Source organism: Papio anubis, chromosome 17 (assembly GCF_008728515.1).
Source record: "Papio anubis isolate 15944 chromosome 17, Panubis1.0, whole genome shotgun sequence".
Taxonomy (NCBI): domain Eukaryota; kingdom Metazoa; phylum Chordata; class Mammalia; order Primates; family Cercopithecidae; genus Papio; species Papio anubis.
In genome coordinates, this window is record NC_044992.1 from 2,519,551 (window position 1) to 2,540,560 (window position 21,010).

A 21,010-nucleotide genomic window follows, 5' to 3' on the forward strand; every position below is an offset into this window, starting at 1 on the left:
GGCGATCTCTGTGTATGATCTCTGTGTGTGTGCACGCCCTGTGTGCACGCCTCTGTGTGAGCATCGTCTCTGTGTGGCGATCTCTATGTGGCGCATCTCTGTGTGGCACGCCTCTGTGTGCACGCCCCTGTGTGAGCACGCCTCTGTGGCACGCCTCTGTGTATGCACATCCTGTGTGAGCACGCCTCTGTGTGAGCATCGCCCCTGTGTGAGCACGTCTCTCTGTGGCACGTCTCTGTGTGGCACGTCTCTGTGTGGGCATTGTTGCGTGCTCTGGGTTGTTCATGGGTACTTTTCTCCGGATACGTGTGCCGGCCACCTACTGGGTGTCTCCAGGGTTCTTGAGAGTGTGCCCATCTGGATGGCAGGTTTCCCTGCAGGGTTTCCTGCCCCCACGGAGGCTCCCTTGAGTCTTCTGCCATGCCCCGTCCCGCCCTCTCTCCAGGCTTCCTTATCCTGTTCCTCCCTCTGTCTGAGGAAGTTGCTTCTCCGCCTCTGGCTGTGTGGGCGTCCACTGCCTTCTGGGCAGGGCCCGAAGAGGGACGGCAAGTCCAACCTCCAGCCCCATCCTCCCGAGCTCTGAGCTGAGGAGATGAGTCAGGGAGGGCTGCAGGGGGTGGGCAGAAATGGCCTGTGTGTCAGCACGCTGCAGGGAAGTGTGTGCTCCTGCCCGCCTCCACCTGATCCACCCTCAGTGGCATGTGCACCAGTGCACCTGTGATGCGGCTCCCTTACCTGGCTATTCATACTCTCTTCCCCAGTAGCCTTGGTTGGCACAGTTTCTGATGGGGAGCAGAGTGGTCACTGGGGCTCTGGGCATCCAGTGGGGGCCTTGGCCTTAGCGTAATTCATCTCACCATAATCATTGGTGCTAATGGAGCTCTTCCTGCACCCAGCCCTGGACTACACACTGCACATGTAATCAGCTCTTTGCTCCTCAGAACAACCCCATCCCAGGGGATAGTAGGTCCTGTCAGGTGGGTTCGAAAACATCCCTGGCCAGGCATGGTGGCTCACGCCTGTAATCCCAGCACTCTGGGAGGCTGAGGGGGGTGGATCATCTGAGGTCAGGAGTTCAAGACCAGACTGGCCAAAGTGGTGAAACCCCGTCTCTACTAAAAATACAAAAAATTAGCCGGGCAGGGTGGTGGGCACCTGTAATCCCAGCTACTTTTGAGGCTGAGGCAGGAGAATCGCTTGAACCCGGGAGGCGGAGGATGCAGTGAGCCAAGATCGCACTGCTGCACTCCAGCCTGGGTGACAGAGCAAGACTCCATCTCAAAACAAACAAACAAACCACCCCCATTTTATGAGGAAGTTTTCCCGTTTTATGAGGAAGTTTCCCTGTTTTATGAGGAAGTTTCCCCATTTTATGAGGAAGTTTCCCCGTTTTATGAGGGAGTTTCCCCGTTTTATGAGGAAGTTTCCCCATTTTATGAGGGAGTTTCCCTGTTTTATGAGGAAGCTCCACGTTTTATGAGGAAGTTTCCCCATTTTATGAGGAAGCAGAGGCTCAGAGAGCCTGGGTTACTTCCACAAGACCACACAGCTAATAAGTGATGGAGCCGGGTTCTGAACCCAGACCCGTTCTTCTGCTGTCCCCTCCGCTCTTCACAAAGCTGTGAAGCTGTGTCCGTCTCGTTTGGCAGTCTCCCTCTCAGAGAGGCCATCCCAGATCACCCCCTCTACACAGGGCTCCCGAGCCATCTGGTCCCACCCTAGTGTAAATACCTGCATAAAGGTAGCCCTCATTTATCCTAACTTCCTAACCCCCTCTTCCCACCTAAAGCAGGGATCTGTCTGTCTTGCTCACTAACATATCCTTTGTTTTTTTTTTTTTGAGACGGAGTCTCGCTCTGTCGCCCAGGCTGGAGTGCAGTGGCCGGATCTCAGCTCACTGCAAACTCCGCCTCCCGGGTTCACGCCATTCTCCTGCCTCAGCCTCCCGAGTAGCTGGGACTACAGGAGCCCGCCACCGCGCCCAGCTAGTTTTTTTTTTTTTTTTTGTATTTTTTAGTAGAGACGGGGTTTCACCGGGTTAACCAGGATGGTCTTGATCTTCTGACCTCATGATCCGCCCCCCGTCTCGGCCTCCCAAAGTGCTGGGATTACAGGCTTGAGCCACCGTGCCCGGCCTAAAATATTCTTAGAACTGGCAGACAGCTTGGAACATAGTAGGGATGCAACAAACATTTGATGAATGAATGAATGAATGAAGAGAGGGCTGACTGCAGACCTAAGCTTGAAATCCCTCCTCTGTTGTGTCTCTTACACAGCAGGGACCGTTGCAGAGTGGCAGGAGCACAGGCTCTGGAGCCAGCTTGCTTTGTTCAAATTCTGGCCCTGGCAGTGTTCTGGTTATCTAATGCTGCTTAATAAACCACCCAAAGCTTATGGCTTTAAACACTGGTGACACTGATTTTGCCCATGAATCTGCAACATGGGCACGGTTCAGTGGGGATCATGCTTCTCCACTCAGCATTGTCCGGAGTGGTCCAAGGTCTAGGGCTGAAGCCATCTGAAAGCTCAGTTGTTCCCGCGTCTGGCGTTTCTTGCTGGCTGTTGGCTTTGGGTCAGTTCTTCTGCACACGGGCCTCTCTGTGTGCTGTCTCCACATGCTAGATTGGGCTTCCTCCCAGCATGGTGGCTGAGCTAAGGGACAAGCATGTCCAGAAAGACAGCCGGGTGGAAGCTATTTCACTTTTAATTTAATTTAATTTATTTATTTATTGAGATGGAGTCTTGCTGTGTTGCCCAGGGTGGAGTGTAGTGGCGCAATTTTGGCTCACTGCAACCTCCGCCTCCTGGGTTCAAGCAATTTTCTTGCCTCAGCCTCCCAAGTAGCTGAGACTACAGGTCCATGCCACCACGCCCGGCTAATTTTTTGTATTTTTAGTAGAGACGAGGGTTTCACTGTGTTAGCCAGGATGGTCTTGAACTGCTGACCTTGTGATCTGTCCTCGGCCTCCCAAAGTGCTGGAATTACAGGCGTGAGCCACTGCGACTGGCCTATTTTTATTTATTTAGAGACGGAGTCTTGCTCTGTCACCCAGGCTGGAGTACAGTGGTGCGATCTTGGCTCACTGTGACCTCCACCTCCCGTACTCCAGCGATTCTCCTGCCTCAGTCTCCCAAGTAGCTGAGATTACAGGTGCCTGCCATGATGCTTGGCTAATTTTTGTATTTTTAGTAGAGACAGGGTCTTGCCATGTTAGCCAGGCTGGTCTTGAACTCCTGACCTCAAGTGATCCGCCTGACTCGGTGTCCCAAAGTGCTGGGATCACAGGTGAGAGCCACCGCGCCCGGCCAGCAGTTTATTCTTTTAGCAGCAGTTACACTTTTGCCCACTGATCCCCTGGCCACAGGTGAAGCTGGGTCTGCCCAAACGACAGGGTCTGTCCCCAAATCCCCACCCACTCTCATGTAGTCCAGAAGGCACCTTACTGTGCAGAGCCCTGCTGAGAGTGGGGCCTGTAATGAGGAGAGAAGGGGGAACTTGAATGGAAAAGACCTTTTCTGTCCCAGTTTATTATCTCATTCCAGGTCAGCCCTGCTTCCTTCAGGGGGCCTGGGACATGTGTTGCTGATGGAGATACTATGAGGCTGGGGCTTGGGCAGAATTGCTCTGGGCCTGGGGCTGGGGTGAACCCCAGCAGACTCCCATCTTTATCCAGGGAAAAATCAGGATGGTGAGGCCTGAACATGCTGTGTTTGAGCTGAGGGAGCTCTCTGCTTCTCCCTGTGCCTGCTGCCTGCTTCCACCTGAGTCACTGTTCGTCTCCTGAGGCATCATCCCCCTGCCTCACTTGCTAGCCTCGGGGAGGAATCTCAGGGTTTGCTTCTTGTGGCCTGGGTTAGGGCTGCTCCTGAGCCGAGCGTTGGCAGGGGGCCCAGGAAGAATCTGGGGTTTGCTGGAGCCCAGCCTGGCAGCATCTCCCATCTAACACAGCCCTTGTTTAGGTCCTGCTCTGCTGTGAGCCTTCCCTGAAGGAATGGCAGAAGGGCTCAAAGGGGGGCTCTGGATTTGATTTCTGCTGTCACTTTCCAGCCCTGTGGCCTTGAACAAGTCTCTTAACCTCTCTGAGGCTCCAGTTACTTACCAGGAGGGAGACTGTGGTATGGTAAAGATGAAAGAAAGTGGCCGGGCGTGGTGGCTCAAGCCTGTCATCCCAGCACTTTGGGAGGCCGAGATGGACGGATCACGAGGTCAGGAGATCCAGATCATCCTGGTGAACACGGTGAAACCCCGTCTCTACTAAAAAGTACAAAAAAACTAGCCGGGCGTGGTGGCGGGCGCCTGTAGTCCCGGCTACTCGGGAGGCTGAGGCGGGAGAATGGGGTAAACCTGGGAGGCGGAGCTTGCAGTGAGCTGAGATCCGGCCACTGCACTCCAGCCTGGGCGACAGAGCGAGACTCTGTCTCAAAAAAGAAAAAAAAAAAGATGAAAGGAAGTAAAAAGTATGACATCTTTTTTTGTTTGTTTGTTTTTTTGAGATGGAGTGTTGCTCTTGTCACCCAGGCTGGTGTGCAATGGCGAGATCTCGGCTCACCGCAACCTCCACCTCCTGGGTTCAAGCGATTCTCCTGTCTCAGCCTCCTGAGTAGCTGGGACTACAGGCACGCACCACCACACCGGGGGAATTTTGTATTTTTAGGAGAGACGGGGTTTCTCCATGTTGGTCAGGCTGGTCTCGAACTCCCGACCTCAGGCGATCCGCCGGCCTCGGCCTCCGAAAGTGCTGGGATGACAGGCGTGAGCCACCGCACCCGGCCTGAAGTTATTCTTCACAGATAAAAAACCTGAGGCAGAGGGAGTTTCAGTGGTTTCCCACAGTTGCTATTTCAACGTCAGAACTGGCCAACTGTGCAGCCTTGACACTCAGTGGTGGTTGGTTGGCTATTTTGCAACAAGGAGGATTTCCCCCTCCCTTCAACCCCTTCTGCCAGAGGGCGACATGACGGACATCCTAGAAATAAGCCGAGGAAGACGCTCCCTTGCCTCCGCGCACTGCCCAAGCCTGCCTGCAGAGGGCGCGAACGCACCTTCTGGCTGGTCCTGTGCAGTGCCAGGTGCCCTGCCTTAGTAGGGGAGGGCGGGAGTGACCCAGCTGCGTGGGTGTGGGCAAAGGGTTGCTTGTGTGATCTCCTTTAGTGAGAAGCTCCTTCAGACAGCCCCACGGTCCACGCTTCTGTTTTTTTTTTTTTTCAATTTTTATTTTTTTTTTTATGTTTCGAGACGGAGTCTCCCTCTGTCGCCCAGGCTGGAGTGCGGTGGCGTGATCTTGGCTCACTGCAACCTCTGCCTCCCCGATTCAAGCGATTCTCTGCCCCAGCCTCCCAAGCAGCTGGGATTACAGGCGCCACCATCACCGCTAATTTTGTATTTCAGAGATGTGTCACCATGTTGGTCAGTCTGGTCTTGAACTCCTGACCTCAGACCTGGCCCTCACTGCCTCCCAACGCATGGACAGCCCGAGCCACCGCACCCAGATTCTTTTTTTCAGATAGTCTCACTGTCCCCAGGCTGGTGTGTGGGCTTAATCCAGCTCACTGCAACATCCGCTTCCCCGGTTCACATTCTCCCGTCTCCAGCCTCCCAAATAGATGGGATTATAGGTGCATGCCACCATACCTGCTGTTTTTTTTTTTTTTTTCTTTTTTTTTTTGAGGATGAGTCTCACACTCAGGCTGAGGCAGTGGCGCGATCTCGCTCACTGCAGCCCGGGCCCCGGCTCACGCCATTCTCCTGCCTCAGCCTCCTGAGTAGCTGGGACTACAGGCGCCCACCACTGCCTCGCTAATTTTTGTATTTTTTAGCAGAGACGTGCTTCACTGTGGTCTCGACTCCTATACCCCAGATCCGGCTCACTGCCTCCCAAAGTGCTGGGATTACAGGTATGCAGCCACCGCTACCGGGCCACCTGGCTAGTTTTTTGTAGCTTTTAGTAGAGACAGGATTTCACCATGTTGGTCAGGTTTGTCTCGAACTCCTGATCTCAAGTGATCCACCCGCCATGGCCTCCAAAGTGCTGGGGTTACAGGTGTGAGCCACGATGCCCAGCTTTGTTTTTTTGTTTTGTTTTGTTTTGTTTTTGAGACAGAGTCTTGCTTTTTGGCCACACTGGAGTGCAGTGGTGCTTACTGCAGCCCCAGTCTTCAGGGCTCAAGTGATCCTTCCACATCAGCCTCCCACATAGCTGGGACTGCAGGCGCACGGCACCATGCCTGGCTAATTAAATTTTTTTTTTTTTTGTACAGATGGGGTCTTACTATGTTGCCGGGACTGGTCTCAAACTCCTGGGCTCAAGCAATCCTCCTGCCTCAGCCTCCCAGAGTGCTGGGATGACAGGTGTGTGCCACTGCACGCTGTGCCTGTTTTTTTTTAACTTGAATTTTTAGGATATCTTCATATATTTACATATATTAATGGCTACCTCATTATTTTCAGTGGCTAGATAGTATTCCAGTATACGCTCATTCTGCAATGTAGTTAATCCTCAGTTGATGATCGTTTAGATTATTTTTTGAATTTGCTATTATAGTGATATGATTAACATCTATATGCATAGATCATGTCAACTGGTATGAGTTAAGCTGTCCAGTAAATTTCTTTTTTTTTTGAGACCGAGTTTCGCTCTGTCACCCAGGCTGGAGTGCAGTGGCGTGATCTCGGCTCACTGCAAGCTCCGTCTCCTAGGTTCACGCCATTCTCCTGCCTCAGCCTCCCAAGTAGCTGGGACTACAGGTTCCCGCCACCATGCCCGGCTATTTTTTTGTATTTTTAGTAGAGAAAGGGTTTCACCGTGTTAGCCAGGATGGTCTCGATCTCCTAACCTCGTGATCTGCCTGCCTCGGCCTCCCAAAGTGCTGGGATTACAGGCATGAGCCACCGCGCCCGACCTTTCTATCATCCTTTATCGTCGTGTGGTTTACGAAGGAAGCAGAGGCCAGTCTAAGTTTCTCCTTGGATGAAGAGTAGGCTGAAGTCTCAAAAGAGTAGGTGACCTGCCCCCAGTGACTTAGAGGTGGAGCTGGGATGACAGCTGAGCTCCAGGGGGTTAGTACAGGGGCTGGATGGGTACTACTGTCTGGATGGGGGAGGATCTGGGTCAGACCAGCTAGTACCTGCTTCACTCGGTACATCTGTTTCCTGAGCTTCCTGTAACTGCCTCATCCCCATGCCTGGGAAGCAGCTTGTCTCATCTTTTTTTTTTTTTTTTGATATATATATATATATATATTTTTTTTTATTTAATTATACTTTAAGTTCTAGGGTACATCTGCATAACGTGCATGTTTGTTACATATGTATACTTGTGCCATGCTGGTGTTGCACCCATCAACCTCACAGCACCCATCAACTCGCCATTTACATCAGGTATAACTCCCACGCCATCCCTCCCTCCCCACTCCCCTCGCGGATAGGCCCCTGGTGTATGTTCTCTCCTGAGTCCAAGTGATCTCATTGTTCAGTCTCTACTGCATGAGTGAGAACATGTAGCCATTTTCTGTTCTTGTGATAGTTTCTGTTGAGAATGATGGTTTCCAGCTGCATCCATGTCCCTACAAAGGACATAAACTCATCCTTTTTTATGGCTGCATAGTATTCCATGGTGTATATGTACATTTCTTAATCCAGTTTTGTCACTGATACATTTGCTGATTCCAAGTCTTTGCTATTGTGAATAGTGTCAGCAATAAACATAATGCATACGTGTCTTTATAGCAGAATGATTTATAATCCTGTATCCCTCAGTAATGGACATAATAAGTATGGTACTTCTAGTTCTAGATCCTTGAGGAATCGCCATACTGTTTTCCATAATGGTTGAACTAGTCAGCTCCCATCGGTGGCTATGAGGTCTGAGCTGCCCAACAGAGGAAGCCACATTGTCCCTTCCTCCTGTCCTGCCCTGAGGACCAGGGGACTCAGTGGAGGGCTGCTGCTGACAGGAGCCTGGTCTTTCTCCTTCTCTGAGCCCAGCCAGCTTTCTTGGCTCTACCTGCCTCAAAAGCCCATAGAGGCCGGGTGCATCGGCTCACGCCTGTAATCCCAGCACTTTGGGAGGCTGAGGTGGGCGGATCTTTTGAGGTCATGAGTTCGAGACCACCTAGGCCAACATGGCAAAACCCCGTCTCCACTAAAAATACAAAAATTGGCCAGGTGTGGTGGTGGGTGCCTATAATCCCAGCTACTCTGGAGGCTGAAGCAGGAGAATCACTTGAATCTGGGAGGTGGAGGTTGCAGTGAGTTGAGCTGGTACCACTGCACTCCGGCCTGGGGGAAAGAGCGAGACTCTATCTCTAAAAAAGAAGAAGAAAAAAAAAAGCCCGTTGAACTGGGTGGGTTCCCGGGAGCTCTGCCCTGGGGTTGGGATTCTGGCTGGGGTTCCCCAAGGAACACCCACAGCCCTTGTGAACTGTGACCCACAGCAGGCTCTGGGAAGCGCTGTGAGCCTGAGAGAGAAGGAGCCCATCCAGCCAGGCACTGGGGGTACCTGCGTACTTGCTCTTTCCATCTTCATTATTCTCTCCCCAGTGATGAGCTGAGTTTTGCTTTAGGACCTTAGTTTTCCCGTCTGTAACATGAGCACTGATGCACTGTACATTTCTGTGGATCCAGAATTAATGGGGCTGATGATCGTCAAGCTGGGTTAATTGGGTTGGATCCTTTCACTTTCCTGCGCCTCAGTGTCCCTATCTGTAAAATGGGATAACAGGGCACCCTCTTACAGGGCGTCGTGAGGCTGGAAAGTTCAGCGCTTTGGTCCACGCTGGCCCACAGGAGGCTCGCAGACGCCGGTGCTGCCTTGGCTCTCTTGTGCCCACAGCTCATCCTCCTCTCCCCGCTGGCTGCCGAGTCCGCTGAGCTCTGGGAGGAAGCTGGGCTGCGCTTGACGGGGCCAGGAGGGCTGGGCCTGCCTCACAGAGTGCTTCCCTTTTCTCTTTTCTCTTTTTTTTTTTGGGACGGAGTCTCACTGTCACTCAGACTGGAGTGCAATATCACGGTCTTAGCTCCCTGAAATCTCCACCTCCCAGGTTCAAAAGATTCTCTTGCCTCAGCCTCCCGAGGAGCTGGAATTACAGGAGCCCGCCGCCATGACCAGCTAATTTTTGTAGTTTTAGTAGAGACGGGGTTTCACCATGTTGGCCAGGCTGGTCTTGAACTCCTGATCTCAGGTGATCCACTCGCCTCGGCTTCCCGAAGTGCTGGGATTACAGGCGTGAGACACTGCGCCTGGCCGCTTCCCTTGTCTCTTGACTCACAGTCCCTCCCAGGGAGCCCACGGTCCCCTCGCTGTGCACCGCACATGGAAGAGGAACCACAGGGTCAGAGCAGGGGGGTCAGGAAGCTGCGCCGGACTGAAGCAGGGGCAGAATCGCCCTCGACGGTAGTGGTAGCAGCTCCCGTGACGGCACTGGAGCCCCGTGCTGAGTGTTTCTGTTCGCTGATAGCCTTGTGAAGGTGGTGGCAGCCGCCCCAAATTATAGAAGAGAAAACCAAGGCTGAGAGAGGTTAGGTAACTTGCCCGAGGTCACTGAGCCCCAAGAAAGGAGACGAAGGCCCTAGGAAGAGGCTGTCACACCCTGCAGGCCTCGTGACGTGCCATGAGCCATCTGGAGAAGTCCCTTCCCCATTTCCCGCCCTCAGTCTGGGGGCGCATGGGCCCCTGGATCCGCCTGGTTTCTCCAAGGTTCCTGGATCGCAGTGGCATCGAGGAAGTCCAGGCTGCTGTGAGTTCTGCACCCCGGTCTCCTTGGCCAGGTGTCTGAATCGTGAGTGTTGTTTGTGGCTGTTGGGGACACACCCCTGGGTGGGGGAAACCAGCCTCAGGGTGGCAGCAGCGGAGGCCTCGAAACGCGCCCCTTCCCTCGTCTCCAGGCTGCCGTTCAGATGTCTGGGCCTGGGCCGGAGTCTGTCCCAGCTCTGGGAACACTTGGTCCAGGTGTTCATACCTGGCTGTCTCCATAGACTGGGAGGCCCCAGATAAGAGCATCTGTCAGCGTTGTCTTCCCCTAGAATGCGCGCGGCAGGCAGCTTTCACATGTGGTTAGTGTGGGTGGTGGGGTGTGCCCAAGTGTGATGTTACTATCACCCCGCTTCTCTCTCATGCATTAAAGCACATCAACGTACACTCCAAAGATGGCCCTGTCATAACTCCCTCTAATTGATTTTTTTAAAAGGTAAGTAATTTGCAACAGGATTTTTTTTTTTTTTTTTTTTTAGGGGGTGTCTCCCTTTTTTTCCCCGGGCGGGTGTTCTGGGGTGATCTTGGCTCACTGCAACCTCCGCCTCCCGGGTTCACACCATTCTCCTGCCTCAGCCTCCCAAGTAGCTGGGATTATAGGCATGTGCCACGATGCCTGGCTAATTTTTGTACTTTTAGTAAAGACAGGGTTTCACCATGTTGGCCAGGCTGGTCTCGAACTCCTGACATCAGGTGATCCACCTGCCTCGGCTTCCCAAAGTGTTGGGGTTACAGGCGTGAGCCACTGCACCCGGCCGAAAGATTGAGTCTCAAGGGCATCATCTGAGCTCCAGGATCCAGGAGCTCGAGGAGTTTGAGACCAGCCTGGCCAACATGGTGAAACCCTGTCTCTACTAAAAATGCAAAAATTAGCCGGGCGTGGTAGTGGGTGCCTGTAAACCCAGATATGTGGGAGGCTGAGGCAGGGGAATCACCTGAACCAGGGAGGTAGAAGTTGCAGTGAGCCAAGATTGTGTCACTGCACTCCAGCCTGGGTGACAGAGCAAGACCCTTCTCAAAAAAAACAAAAAAACAAAAAAGACATTATCTTTCTCCTCTTTCCCTTTCTCTGTCAGTTCTCTTCTCTGCCTTCCTGTAAGTCGGTTTCATTTTCCCTGCAATCTCCACAGCCCCAGGCTTTCATCTCGTGCTTTAGCAGGGGAAGCCTCTTGGGATGGTGTCTTGTTGGGTTAACTTAGGTCTCCCGAACCAGTCCCCGTAGCCAGGAGCGAATACCTTGGCTGGCCAGGCCTGGTCAGGTGCCCACTCCTGACCCCGGAGGTGGATTGAGTGCAGAGGGTTCTTCTCAGAGGGAGACCGGATGGAGGCAGGGCAGGCAGGACCCAAGGTCTCCACGGTACCTGCTGAGCACTTCCTGGGTACAGGTGGGTGCCACTGGGGTGAGAGGCACTTGTGGCGCTCTGCAGTGGCCATCCAGTGGGAAGCCACCGCAGAGCATGAACCGCACAGTCCTAACTTTCCTGGGGCAGAGGTGAGGGTTGGGGGAAGCCTCCAGGCTCCTGCTGGGGACTAGCTGCCTTGGAAGTAGAGAGTCAGTCCCCAGCCCTGCACCGGCCCAGGACCCTGGAGCTGCTCCCCCAGTTCAACCAGGGCTTGAGGCCCCTGTGGTGTCCCCTGCTATGAAGGAGTCAAGAAAATAGAAATCCTCGTGCCGTTGGCGCACAGGCTGGGGTTGGCCCCTGGCACCTCAGCATGGAATCTAGGACCTTCAGAGTGGCAGCAGGTGCCAGAGAAGGAACTTCAGGGAGGGTTGGCCGGAGAGAGAGGCCAATGGCCCAGCTAGGGCTGTTTTTTCCCATTTCTTTTTCTTTCTTTCTTTCTTTCTTTTTTTTTTTTTTGAGATGATGTTTCACTCTTTGTTGCCCAGGCTGGAGTGCAGTGGCATGATCTTGGCTCACTGCAACCTCCGCCTCCTAGGTTCAAACGATTCTCCTATCTCAGCCTCCCGAGTAGCTGGGATTACAGGCACCCATCATTATGCCTGGCTAATTTTTGTATTTTTAGTAGAGATGGGGTTTCACCATATTAGCCAGGCTGGTCTCGAACTCCCAACCTCAGGTGATCCACCCACCTCGGCCTCCCAAAGTGCTGGGATTACAGGCATGAGCCACCACACCTGGCCTTTCTATTTTTGTTTTTTTTTTTTTGAGACTTTTTTTTGCCTTTCTCCACTGCTTCGGGGGTAGGGTGGGACCTGGGGCCCTATCTCTGTCCACTCACCCCAGTGTCTGTTGTAGTGTACATGCCACATCCCTTTGAGGGGCTGCCATTAGTAAGTGGCTGCTGGCCACTTACTATGTGTGTGTGTGGGAGAGGCCCCTGAGGGAGGTGGCCAGGCATGGTCAGCACCAGTGCATGCAGAGAGGAGCACTAGCCCTGTGGTGTGCAGACTGGCTCGCATGCAGGACACGCTAGCCCTGTGGCATGAGGACCAGCACCTGAGCATGCAGAGATGAGGACGAGCCCTACGATTCAGCTGGGAAGACAAGTCAACCCGCACGCGGTTCCGGCCCACCCACCCCACACTGCCAGCATGAAGCATGCCACTGCTCTGACCTCTGTCTAGACACTCGGGGTGGGGGGCGGCTGACAGGTACAGCTCTGTGCCCGTGTGTGTGTGCATGCGAATGCCCCTTGCAGTGTGATGTGGTCAAGTATGTGGGTGAGTCCCTGCGAAAGCGCCGTATGCATTTCCGTGTTCAGCATGTGTCCAGTGGCCTGTCAGCATATGAGAAGTGTGGCGAGGTAACTTGTTGATGCCTGTGTGAAGTGGCGTGAGGCGATTTGCGCATCAGACATTGCGCAGCCGCCAGGTTCAGGTGCGTGCAGGTGGCTCCACGATATGTATGTCCCACAAGGCATATGTGGCACCTGGTATCCTGAGTGTGTGTACAGGCGCCCCAACATACGGCGTCCGCGCATGGTATATATGCGTACCTGGGTATCCTGAGGTGCTGCGGCAGGCATTCAATGATATGTATGTCTGGCGCATGGTATATGTGTGTACCCAGACCTGAGTGTGCGTGCAGGTGTCTAATGATATGTATGTCATGCATGCTGTATATGTGTAAAAATTCTGGCATCCTGGAGTGTGCGTACAGGTGTCTAATGATATGTATGTCTGCGTGCGTGTATATGTGTGTACCTGGGTATCCTGAGTGTGTGTGTGTCCATGTGTGCATCCCATGTGCCCCTGTGCCCACGCGTGTGCATGTATACCTACATTCACGTGTGCTAGTGGAATGATATGTGTGGCTGTTTCCTCTGGCATGTGCCAAGCCATGGTGGGGCAGGCAGGTGAAGGTCCCTGTCTCAGGCAGCCCTCGGGAGTGGGTGTGAAGGGCCTCAGTGCTCAGGCGCCCCTGAGGCTTCCTGCTGAATCTTTCTGTCCCTCCTAGGCGTGGCTGTGGGAATCCCTGGGGTGCCTTTGGGTTCCAGGAAGCTGGGGCTGTGTGGGCCGGGCTGCTAACTGGGGCTGTGGAGCAATCTGCCAGCCGAGCCCCTTCCGGAGCTGTGGGTTCCTCTGGGTGTGGGGAAGCTGCCCTCCACAACCTCCTCGGCCTATCTTGGTGCCTCCTGGAGTGCAGGACACACCTCCCAGCTCTGCAGCCTCACCCACAGGAAGCTCGGGTTGGGGGCAGGCGAAGAGGGAGGTGCCACACTGGGCTCCCCGCCCTGCGCCGGCACTGACCCCGCTGTACCACGGCCCTCTTGCGGACAGCCCCGGGGACATCGCTGGGACATCGTTGGGAACCCGGGGTCTGCAGCCACAGCCATGTTTGGCCGGAAGCGCAGTGTCTCCTTTGGGGGCTTCGGATGGTGGGTGACAGGTGGGAGGGTGGTTGAACGATGGGAGAGAACTTAGAAGTGAAGTCTTGTTAAGTGCAGTGGGGGCCGTGGGAGCAGAGGGGCTCGGGCTGTGCCTGAGAGCTGGGTCTGCTGACGCCCTGGCAGGTCGAGATGCAGGATCCTGGTGGGGACATCAGAGACCGTAAGCCTTCCGCACTGTCCCTGGGCACAGTCTACTGGCGAATCCTGGAGGTCTGCGCCAGCTGCCCGTGGGGAGGTGGATAGCATGAGTGTGTGTGACTGCAGTTGAATGTGTGCGTTTGTGTGTCCGCAGGTTCCCGTGTGTGTGTGTGTGTATGTCTGGGATTATGTGTAAGTGTGTGTGTGTGCATTTGAGCCTGTGTGTGCAGGCGTGTGTGTGTGGCTGTGACTGCCAGTCCGTGTGACGGTGTGTGAGGTGTGTGCCTGTGCGTGTGAGCAGCTGCCTGTCTGCACCTCTGGCCTTCTGTATCTGTGTGTCTGTGTGTGTGACGTTCCTGTCTGTGCTGTCAGTGTGGCCTTGTGGCGGGGGGATCTGTGACCTGCTGGGCCTCTGGGCTGCCTGCTCTCTTGGGGGTGGGTTGTGAGAGGAGGTCTCTCACCTGCACTCCAGGCAGCCCACTCTAGCTGTGTCCTAGCCTGAGCAGCTGTGTCTGTCCCCAGCCTTCTGCCTGGCCCTCTGGTCACTCTTGCCTCTAAGCTTCTGTCTGGGATGAGGGATGTGCTCTCTCCTCCCCGGGGGGCAGAAGGTAGGCACACGAAGGCCAAAGGCTTGTCTCTCGTTCCCAGTGCTGGCAGCTTCCCCGCAGCTGGGGAACAGAGTCTGGTGGTTTTCACGATCGGTTTCCTTTCAGTGCCTGGGCTGGGGGTGTTGTCAGACTGGGAGAGGCCCCTGAGAGAGGTGGCCAGGGGGTGTCCCCGTGTGGAAAATGGTGGACTAATAGGGGTGGCACGAAGGGCGAGGGGGAGAGGGGCTGTGTTCCTCGGTAATTTTTCGCTTCCGTGTGTGGCTTATTTCCCTCTTCCTCCTCTTCAAAAGCACTTTGCCATCCATCCTCTGGCAGGGAGGGACTGTGGGCGCTCCACGTTTGGCAGATGCGATGGTGCAGACGAGCAGATGGCACGGCATCGCCTGTGTCTGCTCTCGGGCCCTCCCTGACGCCTGGGTCAGGAGCTGCCGCCCTGAGGGTAGGTGCCAGTGTCTGGGAGGCAGCAGAGGACTTGGCTTATGGTTGGGAGGGGTGTGTGTGTCTTGGCTGTGAGCCTTGCAGGGCAGGGCCCAGCAATGAGATTGTGCCCTCCAAGGCCCGCCTTTGTCTGGGAGGTGTGGGGCAGATGGGAGGCTGGTCGTCAGAAAGCTCCCTGTGCACAGGTCCCGGTCTCAGCCTAGCTTCGTTCCATAGGACGCCCTCTGTGTTGACACCCACAGCTTCAGAGCACAAGGCAAAGCCGGGCCTGAGGCTTGAATCTGGGCAGGTGAGGGGGAAGACAGGAGCATGGCTGCCCAGGGCTGCCTTCGAGGCAGAGCCAAAGGTGGAGAAAGGGCCCTAGGATGTCCCAGAGGCCCCCGTGTGCTGACTCAGTGTCCGCTGGGCTGTGGGTTCCAGGAGGGCAGGCCCTGCCCCATTGCGTTCACGCGGAGGCCTGGCACGTCACACAGGCTCAGTGGATGCTTGTGGGCTCATTGAGGTCTTTCACACACAGCAGGTGTCTGCTTGGGGCCCTTTGAGGTTGAGGGGATGGCGGGGCCTTCCGGGCTTGGAAGGTTAGGGCAGCAAGAAAGGGGACGAGACTGGGGTTTGGGCCTCCTCATCTGGATGGCTGTCAGCTGGGAGGGGATGTCACAGATTCCTGGAGCTCTGGTCCCTCCAGACAGTGAACAGAATCTCTGGGGCTGGTGTTTTCCAAGCTCCACTGGATGCAGGTTGGATAACCTCCGGCACCAGGGGCAGACAAGGTGATGAGGGAGGGTGGGATGGGATGGGAGAGGGAGGAGCGCCCAGGAGCTTTGGCTTCCTGAAAGGGAAAGGCCCAGCCTCGCAGTCGCTCTTCATCTCCCATCTCAGCCTCTCCAAAACCACATCCCCGCCCTGCTGAGGGCACACCCTGGTGTGGGAACCCCGGTGGGCTGGCCGCTGTGTAGGCGTGGTTCGAATCGGGGCTCCTGTGACCATGGTGCCTGTAGGCGTGCGGTGGGCAGGGCTGACCCCACAGCGGTCAGAGGTGCACGCACCAGGAGCCCCGGTTCCAGCACTGACTCCGCCTCGACCACTGAAGAACTCGAATGGGACACTTCCTCTCTCTGGGTCTCAGTTTCCCCATGTGTCAGTGGGGGATTTCTGCCTTACCCACAGCACAGGTGCTGTTGTAAGAATTAAGAGATTCCAGCCGGGCGCGGTGGCTCAAGCCTGTAATCCCAGCACTTCGGGAGGCCGAGACGGGCGGATCACGAGGTCAGGAGATCGAGACCATCCCGGCTAACATGGTGAAACCCTGTCTCTACTAAAAAAAATAAAAATAAAAAATAAAAAGAATTAAGAGATTCCTTGAGAAAACGTACAACCTGAGTCCCTCCTGTGAGGGGCCATCGGGAGACTCTGGGTTGCACGCGTTACAGCGGAGTGTGGGGCTCTGAGTCCCGCTGAGATCTGAGGGCCTGTGCATCGAATGGGGGAAGAGGAGGGTCTGCATCCCCGAGCAGGTGGGGATTCCAGGGTGAGACCCTCAGGGACCAGTAGTGGAAGCCCTAAGGAAGGGACTCAGGAGGACGTGTGGGGAAGAAACTGGGAGAGATGTGGGCCAGGCCCCTCGGGGTGCTGCTTGCTTTGCCGTTGGAGCTGAGGTCAGAAGGCGCTGGGAGTTTACTCAGAGTGAAAGGAACCCGCCCCTAGCTCCAGGCCTCAGGGTGACTTGTGAGCTGACCCAGCTCCGTGTCCTCTCCTGTTCCCTGGAGCTGTGAGTGTGGGAAGCCTGAGGCAGAGCTGAGCGGGCCAGACAAGGATGCTGGAAAGAGCCTCCAGGGTTTCCAGCATCCTGGAGCCAGTGGCAATGTTAGTGAAGCTGATAGTGATGGCAACACTGATGAGAGCGTTGGTGACACGTGGCGACACGGACAGTGATGGTGACACGAGTCGTGATGTGACAGGCAGCATTGGTGCTGGTGGCGGTGCTGGTGGCAGCGGAGGTCATGACCCTCCCACAAGAGGAGATACTGACAGTGGGAACACTGCCCACCTTTCTGCCTCTGGAGAGGGAGGAGGGGCCTCTCCTTGCCAGCCATAAGGGCTGGCATATGCAGGGGGTAAAAATAGAAACTCGGTGTCGCTGCCTCCCCTTCCAGCGAGGGCGGGCACAGGCTGGGGGTGGAGGAGCTGGCTGTGAGGGCAGTCTGTAGCAAATGTGATCTTCCCCGCTCTGAACCACTGTGCCCGATGCAACCCACCAGGGTCTGCCCCAGGCGCGCGGTCTGCCTCCCTGGATGGACTGGTAGCTCCTGGGGCGGGAGGATCCCTGGTGCTGGGCATGCTTGCATCTTCCCAGAGCAGACGCCTGGGAAATATGGATGTCCACCCGACGTCCGTGTTGACATCCGTGCTGACCCACGAAGCTGGGTTGCCAGGTCCTCCTGTGAGGGTAGCCGTCATAAAGGGAGAGGCTGCACACAAAGTGCTTGTGATCCCTGGGCCTGATGTGAGATACCTGAATTCAGACTGGGCCAGTGATTTTACCTTTCTGAGACTCGGTTTCCTCATCTCTGAACTGGGGAGAATAATAATACGTTATAGGGTGGTGTATGGCCCCAGCCCTCCCAGCACTCCTCTGCTAGCGGAGAATGGGCCCCTTTAGCCAGTGCCCGACAGAGCCCTGCTGTCTGGTGGTTTGGGCTGCCCCGGGGACTCCTCCCGAGCAGATGCTCTGTGGGAGTCATCAGCCTCAGCACTGACTGGAGCCCTTGCTTTTCTCTTGGCAGGATCGACAAGACCATGCTGGCAAGTCTGAAGGTCAAGTAAGTAGCAATTTCCTGTTCTGTAAAGGTCAGAGATGACGCGGATCGAAGCGCCGTTGGGCCCTCATTCCCCCAGGTTGTGGGAGACCAAGAGGGGCTGTTGTGTTTGTCGGAGTCCAGTCCGGAGTCCTGCGTGGTACCCGGGATTGGGAGGAGGCTGGACAAACTCTTATTCTGGGGGTGTTCAGGGAGAGGTCGAGGTGGGAATGGAATCACCAGGGGCCAGAATGGTGGGAGTGTGTGTAGCAGGTGTAGCATTCGGGCCCATTATCTTGTTTCTTTTTTTTCTTTTTTTTTTTTTTGAGATGGAGTCTCACTCTGTCGCCCAGGCTGGAGGCAGGACCGGGTCTCAGCTCACTGCAGCCTGGTTCACGCATTCTCCGCCTCAGCCTCCCTGAGTAGCTGGGACTACAGGGCGCCTCGCCACCTCGGCCTGCTAGTTTTTTTGTATGTCTAATAGAGACGGGTTTCACCGTGAAAGTTAGCCAGGATGGTCTCTGACCTCCTGACCTCGTGGATCCGCCTGCCTCGGGCTCCCAAAGTGCTGGGATTACAGGTTTGAGCCACCGCTGGGCCCCGCCTTTTTCTCTTTTTGACGAAGTTCACAGTTTCAGTCTGGCTGAGTGTGATATTCTCACACTGTAACCTTCAAGCCTTCAATTCAGTGATTTCCTTCCCAGCTCAGTTCTCTTTAAGTAGTTGGACAGGCAGCTATTTAATACCCACAGTTTTATTTTTAGTAGAGATAGCCATGCTGGCCAGGCTGGTTCATCTCTTGACCTGGTCCCCCACCCAGCCTCCCAAAGTGCTGGGATTATATGGAGCCACTGCCCACCTCCAGGCCCATTATCTTCCTATCACTTTAATTTTTAGAAAGATAATTTTATTGGGCTGGGCATGGTGGCTTGGGAGGCCTAGGTGGGTGGATCACCTGAGGTCAGGAGTTTCAGACCAGCCTGGCCAACATGGTGAAACCCCATCTCTACTAAAAATACAAAAATTAGCTGGGCGCGGTGGCATGCACCTGTAGTCCCAGCTACTTGGGAGGCTGAGGCAGGAGAATCACTTGAACCCGGGAGGCGGAGGTTGCAGTGAGCTGAGATCGCGCCACTGTACTCCAACCTGGGTGACAGAGCAAGACTCTGTCTCAAAAAAAAAAAAAGATAATTATGTTTTTTGTCACTTTAATTTTTATGTGAAGTCCCAATCCTGTCAGTGACTTTCTGACATTCCCCACCTACTAGGACCTGACTATGTGTGTGTGTGTGTGTGTGTGTGATGTCAGCTGCTCATCAAGTCATTTGTTGCCAGGTATGTCAGCCTGGGCAGCCTGGCCCTGGGGCTTTCTGAGGCTTCCAGGCCAGATTCAGGGTCTGGGAATTGCCTGCCTCGATTTACTGTGTGTCTCTTGGTTCGTCTGCTGAGATCCTAAGCAGGCAAAGCCCTCTCCTAGAACCTCTGACCTCTCCTCCCTCACCACATTCATTCCTTTTTCCTCTGTGTTTCTGGCCAGACCATTTTGTCTGCATCCTGATCCCCTTTTTCCTTTGAGACTTAACCAAAGCGTAGCCTGCTTCCAGCTGCACCCCTCCCGTGGGGCAGTGAGTCCTGACTCACCATCTGCTCCAGCGGAGTGAATTGAAAAGGAGGGAAATTCTAGGAGGGTAAAAGCATTGGGCTCTAGCTCAAAATATTCTCCCGGCACATGGGAATTCGCTGTTGCATGGAAAATTCCTCCAATAAGTTGCCCTCCTTCCGAGGCAGCTCCTCTGGGTTGTCACTCCCCCGTCTTGACGGAAGGTTTTTCCTGCCCGGTCTCCCTCTGTCATGCCATTCAGTTGCCGGCACTGGTTGTCCATCCCCTGGATGCAGGTCCCTGGGCAAAGTATGGCCAGTCTTGAGGGTTGGCATAGAAGAGGGTCAAAATAAGAGGATTCCCACTTTGTTTGGTTTTGCTCAGAAAGATGAGGCTGGGCAGTGAGCAAAGCTGGGATGGAGGACAGACTGTTCCTGCCCTTCAGGGGCTTTCGCTTTCTGTGTTGAGCTGATGCCAGGAAGGTCAGACACGGTGGTTCACGCCTGTAATCTCAGCACTTTGGGAGGCTGAAGCGGGAGGATCACCTGGGGTCAGGAGTTCGGGACCAGCCTGGCCAACATGGTGAAACCCTATCTCTACTAAAAATAGAAAAAATTAGCTGGGTGTGGTGGCGGGCACCTGTAATCCCAGCTACTCGGGAGACTGAGGCAGGAGAATCGCTTGAACGCGGGAGGTAGAGGTTGTAGTGAGCCGAGATCATGCCACAGCCTGGGAGACAAGCATGGAACGCCGTCTCAAAAAAAAAAAAAAAGGTCTAGAGCAGATGCCAGGAGTGTCGTCATGGAGTAGTCCTGAAAGACTGCCTGGAGGAGGTGGCCTCTAAAGTAGCTCTTAGAGATGAGGCAGGATAGTGGGATCCCCATGCCTGTGCTGGCTTGGCATGGTGTGTGCATCAGTGCAGATACCATTCAGTCTGGAGCTGTCAGGGCGAGTCACCCAGGGCAAGATGCTTCCCTTCTCTGGGCTTTAGTTTCCATATCTTTTGTCCAGTGGGCACAGTAATGTCCGGTTTTCCTAGAGTTTTCTAGAGCACATTTGTTTACTAAGTGAGATGCCAGGCATGAAGCAGAGCTACTAAGGGGTGTAGAATGGTAAGAGTGTTCTTTTGGTGCTGTTTTGGGACATCTAGTTTAATTTCACAATCATTTATCGACGGAGGGCCTGTTTGTAAATATAATATTTGTAACCTGGAAGTGCACCAGTCACAGGGTACAGTGAAAAGCTGGGGGCGTGGGCCAGGGTTGAGATTGGGACTCCAGTGGGGTCTCTGAGTGATTATCTGGGAAGGTGATATTGGGATGATGGCTTGGGACAGTGCGTGGCACTGTGTTGCGAGTTTTATTGGTTAAGATTCCTTTGATTGCAAGAAACAAAAACCCAGGGTCATCTGGTTAAGCAAAAGATGGAATTTATGGGAAAGAAACCAGGGTGCCCCAGGGAACTGAAGGGGAGGAAGCAAAGCCAGAGCTCCGGAGTGGTCGAACCAGGAACTGGAAACCCATTGCCATGAAAATCCCAGCGAGCTTCTTTGCAGACACTGATAAGCTGATCCTGAGATTCACATCGACGTTCAACGATAATCTTGAAAAAGAAGAAGAAAGTTGGTGGACTCATTCTTCCTGATTTCAAAACATATTGCGGCCGAGCGCGGTGCCCCACACCTGTAATCCCAGCACTTTTGGAGGCCAAGGCGGACGGATCATTTGAGGTCAGGAGTTTCCAACCAGCCTGACCAACATGGTGAAATCCCGTCTTACTGAATATGCAAAAATTAGCCAGGCATAGTGGTGGGCGCCTGTAGTCCCAGCT

At 54.4% G+C, this 21,010-nt stretch overlaps 1 protein-coding gene across 3 annotated transcripts in view; it reads left to right on the forward strand.

Moving 5' to 3' along the window:
• Nucleotides 1-21,010, forward strand: part of RAP1GAP2 (RAP1 GTPase activating protein 2) — a 270,089-nt gene that overhangs the window by 5,341 nt on the left and 243,738 nt on the right. Inside the window, exons 1-2 of one of the 3 annotated variants that reach the window (XM_021928535.2) lie at nt 9,182-9,777; nt 17,569-17,604. In XM_021928535.2, coding sequence (XP_021784227.1) covers nt 17,582-17,604 — 23 coding nt within the window. In that variant the 5' untranslated portion in view covers nt 9,182-9,777; nt 17,569-17,581. Of the gene's footprint in view, nt 1-9,181; nt 9,778-12,917; nt 13,590-17,568; nt 17,605-21,010 lie in introns of those variants that run through there. The other 2 variants (XM_017950254.3, XM_017950250.3) reach the window with 2 other exon arrangements.